The 18,881-nt window shown below is 36.7% G+C and overlaps 1 protein-coding gene across 8 annotated transcripts in view; it reads right to left on the reverse strand.

Annotated features, from left to right (window-relative positions):
- Positions 1-18,881, reverse strand: part of RXFP1 (relaxin family peptide receptor 1) — a 133,811-nt gene that overhangs the window by 25,752 nt on the left and 89,178 nt on the right. For all 8 annotated transcript variants that reach the window (XR_011648462.1, XR_011648464.1, XM_023586666.3 and 5 more), the window contains 5 exons: positions 12,497-12,568; positions 10,220-10,291; positions 7,146-7,217; positions 6,988-7,059; positions 6,331-6,405 (listed from right to left, as the gene is read on the reverse strand). Coding sequence is in view for 6 of the 8 variants with exons in the window: in XM_023586666.3 (XP_023442434.1) it covers positions 6,331-6,405; positions 6,988-7,059; positions 7,146-7,217; positions 10,220-10,291; positions 12,497-12,568 (363 nt within the window). In the remaining 2 variants the exon portion in view is untranslated. The remainder of the gene's footprint in view (positions 1-6,330; positions 6,406-6,987; positions 7,060-7,145; positions 7,218-10,219; positions 10,292-12,496; positions 12,569-18,881) is intronic.

An 18,881-nucleotide genomic window follows, 5' to 3' on the forward strand; every position in this document is an offset into this window, starting at 1 on the left:
GACAATGTTTTCCTAATTTCCTTTAGTTCTTTGTATATGGATTCTGTAGTTCATTGAACATATTTTGGACAGTTGACTTAAATAAAATCTTTGACTAATAGTTTCAAAGTATGACACTCCTTAGGGATGGTTTCTGGCAAATTCTTTTTTCCTGTGAATGGGCCATACTTTCCTGTTTCTTTGTCTATTCTGTTAATTTTTCATTGCTGTTGAGAACTGGGCATTTTGTATATTATAATGTTATAACTCTGGAAGTCTAGTTCTTCCATTCCTCTGGGATTACAGTTTTATTTTGTTTTTCCTGAGGCCTGCAGCCATCCATTTGTAAGTTTTTCAAACTAGTTTTGCTCCCTGAAGGGGAATTGAAAGTGAAAAGAGATAGGATAAAAGGCACTGCCTCTCTATGACTCCTCTGTTCTTTTTGCATGAGGGTATTTGTAAGTAGCTGATCAAAAATAGTGTCCACACACCCCTATTTTGAAGGCCAAGGTCCTCATAGCCCAGTCTGTAGTAGGAGCCTGGGCTTTAGTTCCCCATTGCTGCCTGCCATGTGGTTGCGGTATGGAAGATAGTAGCCACTGCACAAAGGGTCAAATTCACTGATATTTACCCCAAGTTATCAGCCTCTTTGTATAGCTGTTCCTTGGATGCTTCTCAGTGTTCCTCTAAACTCTAGAGTTTTAAACTAGTTGATTCAGTCAGTTCCTGCCAGTTCAATAGTTGTTTTGGATTGATCACTGGAGCTTCCTACCCTGCTGTTGTCCTACAATCCTCTGCAATTATCTTTTTTTTTTTTAAGTCTTAACATTTTTTTATGAGATTCCCAATACCAGGCCTGATGCTGTATATGCAAAAATGATCCATCAGAAGTACCAGTGATGTTTTATACAACTTACAAAATTATCTGATAGTATTAACTTTCAGTCAGTGTCACAATTTTCTACCTTAATCTGATATTTGGAATATAAAAAGTCTCCTCTGCATTTATCTTTTAAAGAGATTAAAAAAGTGTGGGTAATATTTACTTTTAAAAATCACTGTTACTTTCTTTGTGCAGATGCAAATTTTCATCTGGTATCTTATTCCTTCTGCCTGAAAAACTTTATTTAACATTTCTTACAGTGCAGGCCTGCTGGCAATGATTTCTCTCAGTTTCTGTTTTTCTGAAGCAGTCCTTATTTCACGTTCATTTTTAAAATGAATTTTTTTCTGTATATGAATTTCTGAGTTGCAATTACTTTTTTCATTGAGTACTTTAAAGATGTAGCTCCATTGTGTTCTGGGCTTGCAAAGTTCCTGTCCTGTTAAGAGTCTGCTCTATTTACCTTTGTTGGAAATTATATGTCTATTTTCTCTGGTTGCCTTTAAGATTTTGTCTTCATCTTTTATTTCCAACAGTTGACTATGATTTGTATCTTTTCTTTTTTTTCAACTTCTGCTTGGGTTTTTGTGAGGTTCTTTTTTTTTTTAAAGATTTATTTTTATTTATTTCTCTCCCTTTCCCTGCCCCCCATCCCAGTTGTCTGTTCTCTGTGTCCATTTGCTGCGTGTTCTTTTTGTCTGCTGCTGCTGTTGTCAGCGGCACGGAAATCTGTGTCTTTTTGCTGCGTCATCTTGTTGCATCAACTCTCCATGTGTACAGTGCCATTCCTGGGCAGGCTGCACTTTCTTTTGCGCTGGCTGGCTCTCCTTATGGGGTGCACTCCTTGCGCGTGGGGCTCCCCTATGCAGGGGACACCCCTGCATGGCAGGGCACTCCTTGTGCGCATCAGCACTACGCATGGGCCAGCTCCACACGGGTCAAGGAGGCCCGGGGTTTGAACCGTGGACCTCCCATGTGATAGATGGACGCTCTATTCACTGGGCCAAGTCTGCTTCCTGAAGTTCTTTTGATTTACAGTTAGTTTCATTACATTAATTTGGAAAATTCTTGGCCATTATCTCTTCAGGTATTTCTTCTGTCCTGTTCTTCCTCTCTTCTTTATCTGTGACTCCATTTACACATTTGTTAGACAATTCTATATAATCCCCAAACGTTTAGATCCTCTGTTGTCTTTTTTTTTCACACTTGTTTGTTTCAATTTGAAAATGTAATTCACCTATGTTCAAGGCCATTGTTTCTTTCTTCTGTTGTGTTCAGTCTGCTGAAGCCAATTTTTTTTATTCTTTTAAAGCTTCCATCTCTTTGCTGCCATTTTCCATGTGTTCATACATATTGTCCACTTTTTCCACTATATCTTTTTTTTAAAAATTTCTCTCCCCACCCTGGTTGTCTGTTCTCTGTGTCTATTTGCTGCGTCTTGTTTCTTTGTCCGTTTTTGTTGTCAGTGGCACAGGAATCTGTGTCTCTTTTCTTGTTGCGTCATCTTGTTGCATCAGCTCTCCGTGTGGGTGGCGCCATTCTTAGGCAGGCTGCACTTTCTTTCACGCTGGGCAGCTCTCCTTACGGGGCACACTCCTAGCGCGTGGGGCTCCCCTACACGGGGGACACCCCAGAGTGGCATGGCACTCCTTGCGCGCATCAGCACTGCGCATGGGCCAGCTCCACATGGGTCAAGGAGGCCTGGGGTTTGAACCGCAGACCTCCCATGTGGTAGACAGATGCCCTAACCACTGGGCCAAGTCCGCCGCCCTCCACTATATCATTTAGATTATTAATCATAAGATTTTAAGGTCCCTGTTTGGCAGTTGTGACATCTGAGTCACCTTTGATGTGGTTCTGTTGATTGCTTTATTTTCTGGCAATGGTTTTTTTTTCTTTCTTGCTCTTCTGGTGATGTGCCCTTCTCAGCATTGCTGTCCTCCCTGCAGCCTAACTCTCAGAGAGTGTTTCCTGTCCCTACCTAAGTGGGCAAGGCCCACTTCTTTGTATATGAGAGGGTCCTGGGTTGAAGCTTTTTTCTGCCCCTACCCCTAGGGCAGAGGGCTTCTGCATCTATCTTTCCTGCCAGAGCAGGGGATCTTTACCTGGGCCAGGATTCAGGAAGGCTTCCTGGCCCTCCCAAGGTGGCTTAAAACCTTTCACTTTTTAAGAGGGAATCTAAGGAAGAAGGTGTTGTTTTGTGCTGGTGTGCCACCAAAGAGGACTCTTGGGTTTCTTTTCCTTCTCATAGTTTTTCTTGTGAGCTGGTGGAGGGCAGTGGGAAAGAGTCTTTGCTGTATAACTGACTCCTTCTGAGTGTAGGGTTCCCAGTTATTCTTAAGTGTTAAACTAGCCCAGGCTTAACCTTTAAAAATTTATTAAAAATTTAGCAGTTTTCTTCTCACTTGCTCTTATGACAACCAACTCTTCATCCTGTGCTCTGCCAAAAATCAGGAAGTTTATATGTCCCATCGCACCTTGTCACTCTTTAGAATTCAGTTTTGTTTTTTTTTTAAAGATTTATTTATTTATTTAATTCCCCCCCCCCTTCCCTGGTTGTCTGCTCTTGGTGTCCACCTGCTGCGTCTTGTTTCTTTGTCCGCTTCTGTTGTCGTCAGCGGCACGGGAAGTGTGGGTGGCGCCATTCCTGGGCAGGCTGCCCTTTCCTTTCACTCTGGGCAGCTTTCCTCACGGGCGCACTCCTTGCACATGGGGCTCCCCCACGCGGGGGACACCCCTGAGTGGCAGGGCACTCCCTGCACGCATCAGCGCTGCACATGGCCAGTTCCACACAGATCAAGGAGTCCCGGGGTTTGAACCGCGGACCTCCCATATGGTAGACGGACGCCCTAACCACTGGGCCAAAGTCCGTTTCCCAGAATTCAGTTTTCTTGCTTGCTTTATGACTGTAGCTCTCTGATAGGCTCCAGAAAATATGATTTTGTAGATTATAAATTGTTGTCTCACTTGAAGTAAAGGAGCAATGTTGTCTTGTGGCTTCTATAGCCTATGTATGATATTGTTAGAATTAAGTCATAATTTATTATATGTATTCTTCTGTGGCTTTTTCTTCATAATTCATATCATGTTCTTGAAATGGATCCATATGGATGGAAGTAGTGCTAGTTCATTCATTTTCACTTCTACACATACATACATACATACATACATACATATATTATCTATCTACTCTATCATCTATTTATCAATCATTGATCAATTTATTTATAAAAAAATTTTCCATCATTTTTCATGTTGTCTAGTTCCTTGCTCCATCATATATCTTCATTGTCTTCTATTTAACCAAACTCTTCATATTGGCTTCTCATGCCCATAAATAAACATTCTTAGTTTTTTGTATTTCAAAATAAGAGTTTACTTTACTCTCTTGAACTTTAGTTCACTTTCAGCTGTTCCTCCATCTCTTCATATGCTTATTATTGTTTACAATTCTTCCTTTTAAAGTTTCCGACCTGTTATGGTAGTGTTCACAGTTTTTTTTTATTGCTTTGAAAGGGCTATATTAAAGGTTTTATTCTATTGTCTGCCATAAATGTTGCAAACATATTTTCCTGGACTGTTATGTGTCTTTTTATTTCATGTGTATTTTCCCCCTAAATCAAAGTAAAAAATGTTTATTATACAAATCTATCATTTCCTATTTCATACTTTGTTAAATGTAAGTTCATGTGTAAAGTAAATATACTAGTTTTAAAAGAGATGAATATCTATAAAATTATTTCTAGCATTAATATTGGGATATTATTCACTATCAGGAATGCATAAAATATGAGTTGTTTAGGATGGCTAAAATTTACAGCAGATAATTTTAGTAATGAAATGTAAACAAGTCACCTTTTTAGTAATTGTGTTAATTTCCTATGATTGCTATAATAAAGCCCTACAAACTAGATGGCTTAAAACAACTGGACTTTATTCTCTCATAATTCTAAAGGTTAGAAGTCTGAAATTTCTGCTCCCTCTGAAACCTGTAGGGCAGAATCATTTCTTGCCTCTTAACTTTTGGTGTTTGCTAGCAATCCTTGGTGCTCCTTGTCTTGTAGATGCCTCAGTTCAATCTCTGCCTTCTCTATCTTCACCTGGCTTTCTCCCCACTATCTGTTTGCTGTGTCCAAATTTACCTCTCCCAATAAAGACACTAATTATGTAGGAGTAGGGGCCCAATCTACTCCAGTATGACCTCATCTTTGTTTAACTAATTCCATCTGTGACAATTCTATTTCCAAATAAGGTCACACTACTAGGATTAGGACTTCAATATATCTTTTGGGAAGACAAAATTCAACCCATAACAGTAATTAATCTTAAGCATTTTAATTTTTATCTGTGGTGTATTATATATTTTATTCTCTTTTAAAAGCAAAGGAAAGGTTCATAATTATATGTGCGCGATACTTCCTATGCTTGCCTCTCATTTGAGTACCTGACTTTTTAATTGCTAATTTAGTAATGTAAATATTGATCAATTTTGGTTCATTTTAAATTTGGGTTACTGAGCTTGTAAGACCTGTTAATGTGTTCTTTTGAATGAAATTTCAGTTACAACAAAAGTTATTGAATTTAATTTGCCCTTTCCTTGGTGATTTTAGTTCATTGTCAATGAGCTAAATGTTACACTAAATGCCTACTGGACTTAGTAAAGACTTTTGAGATATTCATTCTCCTCTAAGTAGTTCCAAACTAGTACAGTTTTCATTGCATGTCTAGTTTTTATAGCATTTCAGACTCCCGCTTTATTATTAAGCCATTTGTTGTCACTTCTTACAGCAATCAACGTTTCTGATTCCATATACCCCCCCAACTTTTAATTTTGCACTTCTAATTTGAGAACTCAAACAATCAACTTTTTGAAAATTTCCTACAAAATAAGTTTTCATATGATTAAAATTATATATATGCAGCTGACTTAACTCTTAATAACTATTTCATTTTTTTATTTCTTCATTCTTGCCTAAATTCTAAAAACTCATATTTACTGGATATATGATTCTAAAAAGGCAGATTGATACATATTCCTGCCAGCAAAGCTACTGTAAAAAAAAATTCATTGGAACATATTCTATTGTGATGAGATTTTAAAAAGAACTATTGAATATCGTATTCTCATTATCATGATTTAGGAATGAAATAAAAGTGATGGTCTTTCCATAGCAAATTAAGAGGTGAATAAATGGACAGGGGAAGTGGGGAATGCAATATGGATATCATGACATCCCATCTGTCTTCTTTCCTCCTGGCTCCAAAGTGTTTTTTTTTAATTGTTTTATTTTGGTGAGAGTTTGGGAGAGTTAGTTTAGGTAATGGGAATACAATAAAAATCATGCTAAAGTAATTTGAATAAATGTAATATAAACTGAACTTTATACAAAAAAGCTGATATCTAAAATGAACTAGGCAAAATAGAAAAGTTAGTTGACTTCTTTTATAAAAATGATAGAGCAACTTACAGCCAATGTAGTCTTGGCATGTGCTGACAAAGAGGTTTATCAGGCAGATGGGTCAGGGCATTATTCATCAGTACTCTGAAAAAGAAAAGAAAAAAAAGGAAGACACATTCTTCTGGTTGTTTTCTCATCTTCAGTCAAATGTGGTATTATCAACATTTGCATGAAACTATTAAAAGCTACTTAGTTGTTCTCTAATTTCTTCAGTGTAAGTTCTGCTACGTGTAAGAGCTTATTAGTCATAAAATTTTGACAAGTTTTAGTTATCATATTAGAGGAAGCAGCCATGCTAGTAGCTGAAATAAAGTCCGTGCTCTTCAACAATAAGTAGTGGAAAGAAGGCAACTTGAAATGAATGTTATTTTTCTTTATCAAGATTAACATGGGATAGTGATGGTTGGCTTAAAAATATTTCAATAAACTACAGTAGTGAGGCTGTGTTCAGTGGGTTGACATTCTAGGGTTAGAAGGCCTTATACAATCGCTCAAATTCTCAAAACTACAAAAGAGCCTTAGAGAATACGGTGAAAAACGGTTTTCAGCTGAAAACAACTTTAGGGGTTTTAACAATTCCACATTTAATGTATTGAACTTAAAGCAGTAATTTTTATTCATGCTTTTTTCTTTCAAATGAAATATTTGCTTTAGTTTAGTACTTACAAGAGAATAAGAGAATTCAGTCCATAAAATGTTAGTGGGGAAATTCGACTGAGGTGATTATCTTCAATTATCCTGCCATCCAGAAGAAAAAATGGATTCATTTATATATTTTTGAACATAAAAACTAACATATTAAAATGCATATGAATAAAACATACAGCCATTCTAGTCTGTGGAGATCTTCAAAAACACCAGGTTTCAAAAAAGTTATTCTGTTGTAACTGAGATACCTGAAAAAAAGAAGAAATAAATAGAACAAATTTGTACCTTCTTAACATCTTACAATAAGTAAAAAAAAAAATCATCCATCTTAAATTTTCTTATGTGTCTTTATCATCATGTCATTTCCCTGCCTTTGAATCAAAGTTTCTTGCCATTTGCCTTATCAAGCCCAGTATTTAATTTTTTCATAATCAACTAATGAATTGATTAATCTATTTATTTGCTCATCTATTTAATTATGTCAAATTGTTTGAGTTACTATTCTATGGCACTGTGCTAGGTATGCCATGGTGTTCTCTGAGTGGCTTAGAGTCTCGAGGGGAGACAGCTTATTATAGCAACAAAGACAAGAGATGAATTTATAACGTATGGCTGCTCTGGCACTCCAGAGGGGGAAGCCCCTGACTCTGATGGGTGTGGGAACTGCAGAGCATGGAGGAGTGAGAAGACAGGGATTCTTTGCTAAAGGAGGCAAGATTGAGAAGAGTCTTGGATGAAGAAAACAAAGAATGGGTGGGAGTTAGTCTAGGCAGAGGAAATAGCTTTATGTTAAAGCGGCAGGTGTAAGACAGAGTGACAAGTTCAGGGAGCACCAGGTAATCAGTTTGGCCTCCTCATGCTATGCCGTAGGAGAAGCAGGAGATAAAGCTGGGAGGTACGCAGGGACCTGTTCTGGAAAATGGTTTGGTCCTACTACCCAACTTTACTTCCCATTTTTCTGCAAAGTGAACAAACTCTCTGATCTATTGTGTGGATCTCCTCTTCCTGCCATGTTCATTCCTATCTTAATCGCTTTCAAGTAGTGATTCATTGCACTAAATCTGCTATCAGACAGTTTGGTTCCTGGTTCTGATACTTAGTAACAGTGTGACTTGAATAAACTAATTAACTTCTGTAAGTTTCATATTGCCTAGCTCTAAAATGGGGATCTTATCAGCACCTATTTCATAGAGTTGTAAAATTTGGCGAGATGCATGTCATAAACATGGGCATATCATAGCCTGGCATGTCATAAGCACTCACTACATATTATAACAATGTATCTGCTCATACCTCCCACTCCAATTTCTTTCCTCTTTTTTCCTCTCTGCCTATGATTCACAGGGATGCATTTGAATTTCAAATTTCACTTCCACTGATGTTTGGATCACAATGATTTCTCTCTTTTCTCCATTCTTACAGACCTTAGAATTGACATCATGGAGAATTTCCCCTGTCAGAAATCCTCCCTCCCCTGCCATGTTTGGCGTTTTCCAAGAGGTAAGCAAGGAATGATGCACCATGCTAAGGTCACTTCCTTATAACCCTGGAGCCCCAATTTCACACAGAATGGGGTAAGGAATAGCTTCCACAGCTCCCATGAACACTTCAGGGAGCTCCCTTAAAAGCCAATAGACCCCCTCCTCCTAAAAGGTATTTGATTCACCCCCGCATCCTATGCTCATCTGTTTAGCACAGCCCTACTTATTTTCCAAAACCATCCTTCACTGCTCTGGATCCAAAATGATTACTCCTTACAGTGAATCATAATAGCAGTTTTGGTTTGAACAATGTAGTTCTAGAACTTAATTAAGAAACCTCTTTAATTGTTCCCAAATTGTAGGATATATGTTGGTATTGTTTTCCCCACCTTGGATTCCAGAGAGTAAGGGGCATGGCTTTCCCCTAGGGATTGTACAGAGCTCCACCCAAAACTGTAGGTGTAAGCTGCTTGAAAGAGCATGACTGATCTATCTTTCTGTGCCCCATGGTGTCTAGCTGGGGAACTTGCACACCAAGGGTTAATGAATATTTATGGATGAATGAAGAACAGGTATTTAGTGACTATTTATTAAAAAACCCAAAGCTATGTGACATCTTTAACACCCAAACAATATTCCAGGGTTATGAAAAAAATATCCATGAAAGTAGATGGAGATCACTTTTAAATTTACTTCTAATTCTGTACCAACTTGCAAGGGTTTCCTCCAATTCTTTTGAACCTTAAGCCAAGCAAAGGCTGTTTAGCAAGTTTTAAATAAGTTCATGGGGGTTGGAGAAAAAGGAAGTCAGGACTCTGATGATAATGAGTCCAAAAGTGACTTTGGTAGTTTGGTAAGACACAAAAGAACAGAGACAGGACACAAGGGGATAAAACACAGCCAAGTGGTTACAATTAAAGCTCTGAGTCTCCTTGTGGCCTCTTTCCATTTATCTAGTAAATAAATATGGGGCCTTCCTGACTCGATACCAAACTCTGATATCACAAGCTAGGAATCTGAAAGGAATGAATTTCTTGAGTTAGGACAGAAAATGGGACAGAATGGGAAATACAGAGAGTTGTTTATGTATTTTTTGGTTATATTTCCATTTGGTAACTTCTTGTAAGAGGTTGGGTTTGGGTTCAACTGCTTGGTAGACCTCAATGAAATGGAACTTTGAGAAAAATAATTTTAAAAAGCTTTACTGGGGAGTAGGCATAGCTCAGTGGTTTGAGCACCTGCTTCCCATGTATGAGGTTCTGGGTTCAATCCCCAATACCTCCTAAAAAAAAATTCCTGAAGCAGGCTTAATGGGAAAAATAACTGGGAAAGTCTTTGGATGCTCTCCTTCAAAAATGTTAATTATCATAAGACTTTTTATACTTTGATTATGTTCATTCAATAACCATTCCTGTCATCCTGGCTAACGTCTGTCGAGTTCTTACTGTGTGCCACGCTTACCTTTGAGTTTTTCATTTAGTTCTTATAACAGCCTTTGAGGTGGGTACCATTGTTCTTCATATTTTACAGTAGAGAGAACTACTGCTTAGAAAGGAAGAGTAAATAGCTCAAGGTCACACACCTAGTAAGTGATGAAGTCACTGGATTCAGACCCTGGCCTGACTCAAAATCCCCATGTTGTTGGTCACTCTGCTATACTGCCCCTCCAATACTACTTGCACACCTCCTGGCCACTGCTGCAAGCAGGAGGGCCTACGTGGAATGAGACCATAAGGGAAATGGACAAATTCATTGGCACTGGTACTTACAGTTTAGTGAGACTGTACAGTCCTCTGAAAGCATATATGGATACAGACCTAATTTCATTGTTTTGCAAGTACCTGTGAAAATGATTATTGAAAAGTAAACAGAATGAAATAATTTAGTAAAACTGGATATTCATGTAACTTTATTTTGGTATAGAAATCATGTATAATTAGAATGGCTTTTATTTACAAAGTCTAGTTACAGAAGCAAACATAACATAGCTAAAAATAAATATTTGAATTTTCTAGTAATACAGCTTTAATGCATTGCAACGACTCACTCATCAGACAGGCCTAGAAACCAGACTTACATATTCCCTGCTATAATTCTTCAAACTTGTAAGTGCTTAACACAGTGCTAGCAGAACTACAGATGTGGTATATTTAATGTCTTAAATGTCTGTTAATCATAAATCATAAATCTGCCAAGCAAGTCAACTTCAACTTTCTTAATTTATATCCCTAGCATTGTTCCAAAAAGTTTTTTAAGCAGCTCATAAGTATATATGACAAAAGAGAAAAATATAAATAAAAAGAATCAGGATTAAAAAAATATAAATTAGATTGGAATGTCAAGACAAGAATGCAGGCTTACATAGTTAAGTAAAGAAATACTGGAAGTTTGCCCTTGTGTTAACAGGAGGCCAAAGGAAATAAATACCATAGCACAGGCAATTGCATCAATTGCAGCCAGGTAAAGTTTTGTACTTCTATGTGTACTTGCCCCAGGTTGTGGAGAACAATAAAGTAAGGGCTGGCTTCTTATTCTGAGTGAAGGTCATTATCTTCCTTTAGTGTATCCTGAGTTTTTATACAATCTTTTATAAATTTTAGGAGCAGTAAGAGAAAAATAAAGAAATGAAAGAAGTATTCATTAGAAATTTTGATTAAAAGAGATGCCCTATTTCTCCAACATGCAATAGAATCTAACTTTGATTGTAAAATATTACTATGTTAATTAGTATCTACAATTTCACAGAATATGCTGTGGACCCAATCCCATAGTGGGAAAATGCATCTTTCTCACTAATATGTAGAAAGACTTTAACAGGTATTTATTATTATTTTTTAACTATTGTAATGATCTACTAAGCAATTGACTGCATTATCTGGAGGTTGAGTTAAGCTAAATCTTTAGTCACCCATCAGGAAAAGCTTTCTAAATTTGGCTGTTTTGATCATTTTATTGGTTGGCTGGTCAGTAATTTTGTTCAGTTTTTATTGTGCAACAAAGCTAAACTAGTGTGTTGTGTAAACCTGTTATTCTGGCATTTTAATCACAGTCCTAACACCTTTTAAATATGTAGACAGAAGGTGGTGGTATAGTTCAGAAAAATTCTTCATACTCCAGAAATTAGAAAATAGAATAAATAAGTATCATCTTAAAGCTTTTCTATCAGGGCTGATTGGGAAACATTCTTTTTTATTAATTGGAAATACATGTTCAGAGTAAGGTTCAGAAAAGTAATTTCCATTAGAGTTTTTTCTCAGTTTTCAGAGTATTTCATCAAATGGAATAAATTATTTTTTTCTTCTAGTGTAAAAGTCAAACTAAAACTAATACAGGAATGAAAATGAAATGAGGAATTCTGATACTTTTTCTACACAGTGTGATTTAGGCATAGCATATTTAAACCCAATAGTTCAACCACATGACAATTTAAGTCACAAAGTTGATCAAAGTAACAAATAAATATCCCTAGCCTATTGAGGATTTTGAGAGTCCAGGACCCTAAGGTGAAGGGAAGCTATTATGTCAGATACAGTTTGAGGTAAAAAGAAAACTCAACAAACAAGGCAAATATGAAAACGGAGTCAAGTCCCAAAACAACCTGATCAGAGGTTTCAAACCACAATGATTTGCTACTTTAGGAGGATACTGAATTTGCAAACATATGAAAAAAAAATCGTCACTAGGTAACCATGATGGCGGATCTAACAAAAGATCATTACCTCTTTCTCTAAAGTGGGCATTGAGGCAATCCCGGCTACGGCAGAGAGTAAAAACTCCTGAGTATCTCCATTTTGGGGGAGTATGGTAGAAGTAAGCACAGTACGCATGCTCTAGTTTCTCTGGGCTAAGGCATCTGAGATTTTTCTAGAATGGCTTCAAGAACTACTCAGGAAAACTGTGGCCTGGCAGTACCACTATTTAAGTCTAATCCCTCTTCAGGGAATTTTTTAGTAGTGGTGCAGTGTTGGTAACCCCAGAATGGGAAGACACAGCTATGCCAAAAAATTCTGGTTAAAATTCATTACTGGAATTAAATTTTTCCTTACAGCTTCTGAAGATCATGGTAGTTCTTGAAACCATCAGGAGGGAGCTTTTTTATTAAGTTCCACTGAAGTGACCTGAAATAAATGCAAATTTTTGGTTATCTATTTTTTTCTTTTAAACTACAGCAACAATATGAACAATTATAAATTTTTACTGAAGCATCCAGCTTTCAGTAAATTGTCTTTCATTACTTCATTCTCAATTTTGTAATATCATTTGAACTAGGTCTTATGTTGATTTTGTATTATTGAAGATATTCATCTCTAATTCAGTCTACATTATAATTCTGACAATAATTTAAAAAATAATACAACTGGGAGAATAATTATTTTCCAGTTATGTTCTTCTTTTCCACATTTATATAATGAGTATCAGAAAGCAACTCAGCTTTTGAGTAACAGTAAAAAGAAAGTGTTTTCTGTACAAAACACATTCCAGAACTTAATTTTATATTACTCAGAATTTCATTGCTCAGATTCCACTATTCTTGCTACCTTTTGAAATTAGTTTTGAAGGTAATTTTTAATTGGTACAAACCATTCAACAATCTTTGTTCAAGAAATAATGCCATTTTTATAATAAATTATATAGAAAGTTTTCCCATGTATCACAATTTGATAAGCAACTTGACACAGACCAAATCCACATAGCTGTGGTTACATGGAAGGGACCCAAACCTTTAATATTCTAGAAAAGTAATGTAATGTAGTAGAAAGCAAAATAAAACAAAACAACAACAAAACCCAGCAACAGCAATACCTAAAATCCCAATTTCATTTTAGCTAAGATATGGACCCATGTGTGCCTCTAACTAGCTATGTTTTCTTGTGAATGACACATAACCTTTCCAATGCTAGCTATGTTTTCTTGTGAATGACACATAACCTTTCCAATGCTCAGTCTCTTTAATTGTGAAAGGAGTGATTTGGACTATATTACCTCTAATAACATGGTGCCATTATTATAATATGAAGAAGCAGAAATTCATTGATAAAGTCACACTGTGAGATAAACACATGGAAATATCTGATTGACATAAAGGACTTAGGTTAAGACAGTGTAATACCAAAGACACTTGCAATATTTAGATTTTTAGACCAGTGTTGCTTAAACTTGGTATATTAGTTAAGATTCTCCAGAGAAACAGAACTGACAGGGTCTTTCTTTTTTTCTTTTCTTCCCTTCCCTTCCCTTCCCTCCCCTCCCCCTCCCCCTCCCCCTCCCCTCCCCTTCCTTTTAATTAGGAGATTACTGACAGGATATATACATATATTTATGTTAATATTTAGAGATTTAATATAGGAAGTAGCTCGCATGACAATGGGGATTGGCAAGTCTGAATTCCATAGGGCAGGCTGCAAGCTGGCAACTCTGATGAAGGTTTCAATGAGTCCCCAGAAGAAGCTGGCAGGCTGAAGCAAAGAGAAAATTTTTTTTCTGACTTCTGAAATAACCAATTCTCCCATTAAGGCCTTCAACTGATTGGATGAGACTTTCCTCATTACTGAAGGCAATCTCCTTTGTTGATTGTAGATATAATCAGCCAGAGATGCAATCAACTCACTGATGATTTAAATCCATGAAATATCCTCACAGTAACAAGCAGGCTGGTGCTTGCTTGACCAGACAAATGGACGTCATAACCTAGCCAAGCTGACAGATTAACTTCCTCATCATGCTTGGTAATGGACCCTTCTTAAAAATACTTTCTCAGTCCTCCTAGAACCCCTTTTTGGAATCTAATTTGAGAAACATTCTAAACTCAAAGACCATGCACGCTCAATGAAAGGATAGAAACTCACTTTTGGGGGCCAGAAAAATAATCTTACTTTTTTCACCTGTATATAGCACAGATACACCTACTGTACAAAAAAAGACACAGTGTATCTGTGATGCTAAAACTTCATGGTGGGGATGCAATTAAGGAAAAAAAAGTTTGATTGCTCTTTTGTGTGTGTGTGTGAGGGGGGAAGCAATAATGAAAAAAAAAAAAAGGTTGAGAAACACTGTTCTGGGCTATGCATACCAGCCACTTAGTTATTTTTAAATGAATGAATGTCAAAATTGGATGAACTAATAACTCTTTCTTGAAATTGCTCTTAGCTGCTGGGTTATCACCAAACATGCTTTCCTTTATTATCTTAGCCAATGAGAATCCTTTTTTCTACTGATTCTTGCTTGGCTCAAATTTCAAATTCTACCTTCTATCCTGGCTAATGTCTGTGCTGTATGAATAAAAATTGTAATATATTTGACCTTGCTTTAAGGATGTACCTGAAAGTTTACTATGTTCATAAAAATTTGTCCACTCACTCATCCATTCATTTTCTTAATAAACATATGTTGAATGCCTACCTTTTGTACCTCAGGAATAAAAAGGGTAAGAGTAGAAGCTACCTTTCAGAAGCTTAATATTCTATTTAGATGACAAGTAGCATTTATTTATCAATAGAGAATTTTCTCTGGCTATTAAGTTTTGTTTTATAGCCAAGGGATAAGAAGTAAATCATACTGTTTGATTTTTATTACTTACTTTTAAACTCAATTCAAAAACCTAAAAAACAGTTATTTAGGTCATACTATACTCTTTGAGGAACTTTGGTGGATAAATGGAGAAATCATGGTCTAAGTTCTCATGGAACTCGAGGCATTTCCCTTTTTCTAGTAGAGAAGATTAGGTTCCCAATCACTGTAGTAAAGGAAGAATGTTTAAGATATTATAAAAGAGACACAGATAAGGTTCCTGAGAGAACTTAGGAGAGGTTAATGGTACCTGAGCAGGAGGGGTTACTGTAGAGGGAAGACAGGCTTAAGGATCTCGAAGATCATAGAGGTGAAGTAGTTTCTTAGAAAGTTGGGGTCTTAGTAACAGGGCCTATAATTCATTCTAAACGACAATAAATATTTTCACAAATAGCAATTTCATAATAGCAATTGATGTGGAAATAGGTAGGTATTACTATTTTCATTAAATAGGACAAACCAAAGTACTTTTTAAGATAATAGATTCTTATATTTGAAAATTAAATATTCAAAGTTTGACTTTTCACAATATACCCTGAATTTCCATAGCATAAAATTCAAATATGTAATTGAATTAAATGTGTTGTGAGACTTGACTTTTCTTCTTCTTACCTTTAGTAGACTCCAACAAACCTTTGATCTCACTGGGACTCTAATTCATTGGTCTTTCGTTATTTTAATAAAAACTTTTAATTTTAGAGTAGTTTTAAATTAACAGAAAAACTGTGAAGCTTGTACAGAGTTCCCATGTACCCCATGCCATTTCCCCTTTTAACATCTTACATTAGGATGGCAGATACATCCAATTAATGAACCAGTACTGACACACTATTATTAATTAAAATCCACACGTTATTTTATATTTCCTCAATTTATTTCTAAAGTTTTTTTTTCTGTTCCAGGATCCCATCCAGGATACCATATTATACCTAGTGTTACGTGTTCTTAGGATCCCCCTTACTTGTCTTGTTTTTTATGTGCTTGGCAGTTTTGAGAAGGACTGGTCAGGTTTTTTGTAGAATGTTCCTCAAGTGGGAAATGTCTGATGTTTTGCTCATGATTATACTGGGGTGATGTGTATTTGGGTGGAAGACCACAGAGGTGAAGTGCCATTCTTACCACATCATATCATGGCTGTTGGTGTTGACCTTGATCGCCTGTCTGAAGTAATGTTTATCAGGCTTTTCCACAGTGAAATTGCTCCTTTTTCTTTCCTCTTCTACACTGTACTCTTTGGAGGGAAATCTCTATGCACAGTCCACACTTAATGAGTAGGTAGTTATACTTCTCCTCCTTGAGGGTGGAATAGCTATATAAATTATTTGGAATTTTCCTTTAAGGAAGATTTAGCTCTTCTCTCCCATTTATTTATTTATTCAATTGCATGTATCCATTGTGGCATTATTTGTAATTGCAAAATACTCAAACATAGATGATTTTTAAATGTATGTAGTACATAAACAAAGTGAAGTCATATGCAGTTGTAAAAATAATAAAGAAAATCTCTCTGATTTGATGTGGAATGATTTCTTGGATACACATAAAGTAAAATGTAAAGTGCAAAAGAGAATATATAGTGTGATAAGTTTTGTGTGAGGAAAAAAGGGAAATAACATAGATGCATATTTTTCAAAAGAAACACAGGAAAAATAAATGAGGTGAAAAATGAAGCTATCTACAAGGAATGAATAGGAATGATGTAAGGGATAGGTGAGGTGAACTTTTCAGAATACACCTTTTATCGTATTTTTTAATTCTGGAAGTATGCTAATGTTCTACATATTTGTATTAGTCAGCCAAAGAGGTGCTGATGTAAAATACCAGAAACCTGTTGGCTTTTATAAAGGGTATTTATTTGGGGCAGAAGCTTACAGTTACCAGGCCTCAAGAGTCCAACTCAAGGCTGCTTTCTCCTTAAGTCCTTTGCCACATGTTGAAACAAGATGGCAGAAGATGTCTGCCTGGTCCCTCCTTCCTTCTTCCTCTTAAGGCTTCCTGGGCCCAGCCTCTTCCAGTCTCAGCTGTAGGTGGCCTAGGGCTTGTTTCCCTTCTGGCGGCTTTAGCTGTTTGAATCCTCTCCTTTCTGTCACATGGTAGGACCAAATTGACCAATTTCTGTCCTCTTCCATATCTTCTTCTGTGTGTCTTCTTCTTTTTTAAACAGAAAAAGGATCCTTTTATTAGAAAGATACTAGGCATAACCAGAAAATTTCAAGAAGTCAAATATATAGAAAACCAGAACTTTTTCACTTCCTAAAAGAAGGAAATAAGTTGGCAGAATATTTACAAACACAAAAAAGAAAAGTTATTTTCTGACAGTATCTGTGCAAACAGCCTGAAATTTGTTAAATTTGAAATTTAACACATTATCACGTTAGTTAATAGCCTATTCCGAGTAATATAATACAAAATTACCACTTAGAGACACCAACAGTGCCCACTTACTAACAGAACACTAGTGGGGCCTTCTTACCTCGTCACAAGCCCCCTGTGAACTTTGTGACCCCTTAGGGAAAAAGGTCTAAAAGAATAATACTTTTTGGAAATAATTCTGGGAGTTTGAAAAGATGATCAGTTCCCTGACGGAGACACAAAGGGAGCCGCTGCTTTGCTCGGCCGCGTCCAGCACCCGGGAGCGTCCCTCGGTCACGCCGCGTGGCCGCTGTGGCCTCAGGAGCAGGCCCGGGCGCGTGTTCCCACACGCGACGCCCTTCCACGGGCCAATGTCTTCTTCCCACTAAGATTTCTTTTTTCCTTCTGATTTTCCATCTACCAAATCTCCAAATCCTAGTTTTTCCAGGGGTTCTTGTGCCACGAGTTGCCTCTCCATTCTGCATTCTAAATATTTTTTCGATTCATTTCTGCACAGAGCATTTTCGAAATTATTGTCATGGAGACACTTTATGAGTTTCTCCACCGAAGTGATCCAGCGGGAAGCTGCCCTTGCCTGGGGGCCGTGGCTGGAAGCTCTTCTTCCCGAAATTCATGGCGGTCGACATGGCGGCGGCCGACACGATGCCCGCGTCCCAGCGCCACCCTGTGTGTCTTCTTAACTGTCTGCTTCTATCAGCCCACCAAGCGGGCGGGACTCAACCCTGAGTCACTCCCTACTGACATGGTTGAATCAAAGCCCTCGTCTTGATTTAATCAAGTAAACACAAAACCTTTGATCTTAGTACAATCAAAGGGTATGATGCCCAGAGGAGCAGACTAGTTTACAAACATAATCTTTCTTTTTGACATTAATACATAATATCAAACTGCTACAATATTAAACAAAATAAAATCAACAAGGCTTAAAGACAGATAAACCTTCAATGTATATTTCCACATGTTGAATTGCTAGATTGAAGGGTAGATACATATGTAGTTTTATTAAATATTCCAAATTACCCTCTATAGAGCTTGTACCACTTTGCATTTCCACTTGCCAAAAGGGTACATTGTATCTTAGTGTAAATTGCAAATTTTCCATGTATTTTGCCCATTTTGCTAGAAGATTTTTGACATTGTCTCCCACTCAAAGGTTGGGTTTTTTAAAAAATAAATTGCCTTTTATCTTTTATTTATGTCTGATCTTACAAATATTTATATATGTTGAAAATATTTTCTCCTAATTTATCATTTATCTTTTGAGTTTGCTTATGGTGTATTTTTTGCCTTCTGGGAACTTTTAATTTTTATGTAAGTGAACTTTAGCCATGTTTTATTGCATTTGGAATTTGAAGCATATTAGAAAGCTTTTCCCTACTCTTAGGTTTCATGGGAGTTTTTTCATGGTCTTTTGTAGTACTTGTATGGTTCCATATTTTGTATGTACACTTTTGATTCATTTGAAATTTGTTCTTAAGCACTTTGAAAAAA

Source organism: Dasypus novemcinctus, chromosome 1 (assembly GCF_030445035.2).
Source record: "Dasypus novemcinctus isolate mDasNov1 chromosome 1, mDasNov1.1.hap2, whole genome shotgun sequence".
Lineage (NCBI taxonomy): Eukaryota > Metazoa > Chordata > Mammalia > Cingulata > Dasypodidae > Dasypus > Dasypus novemcinctus.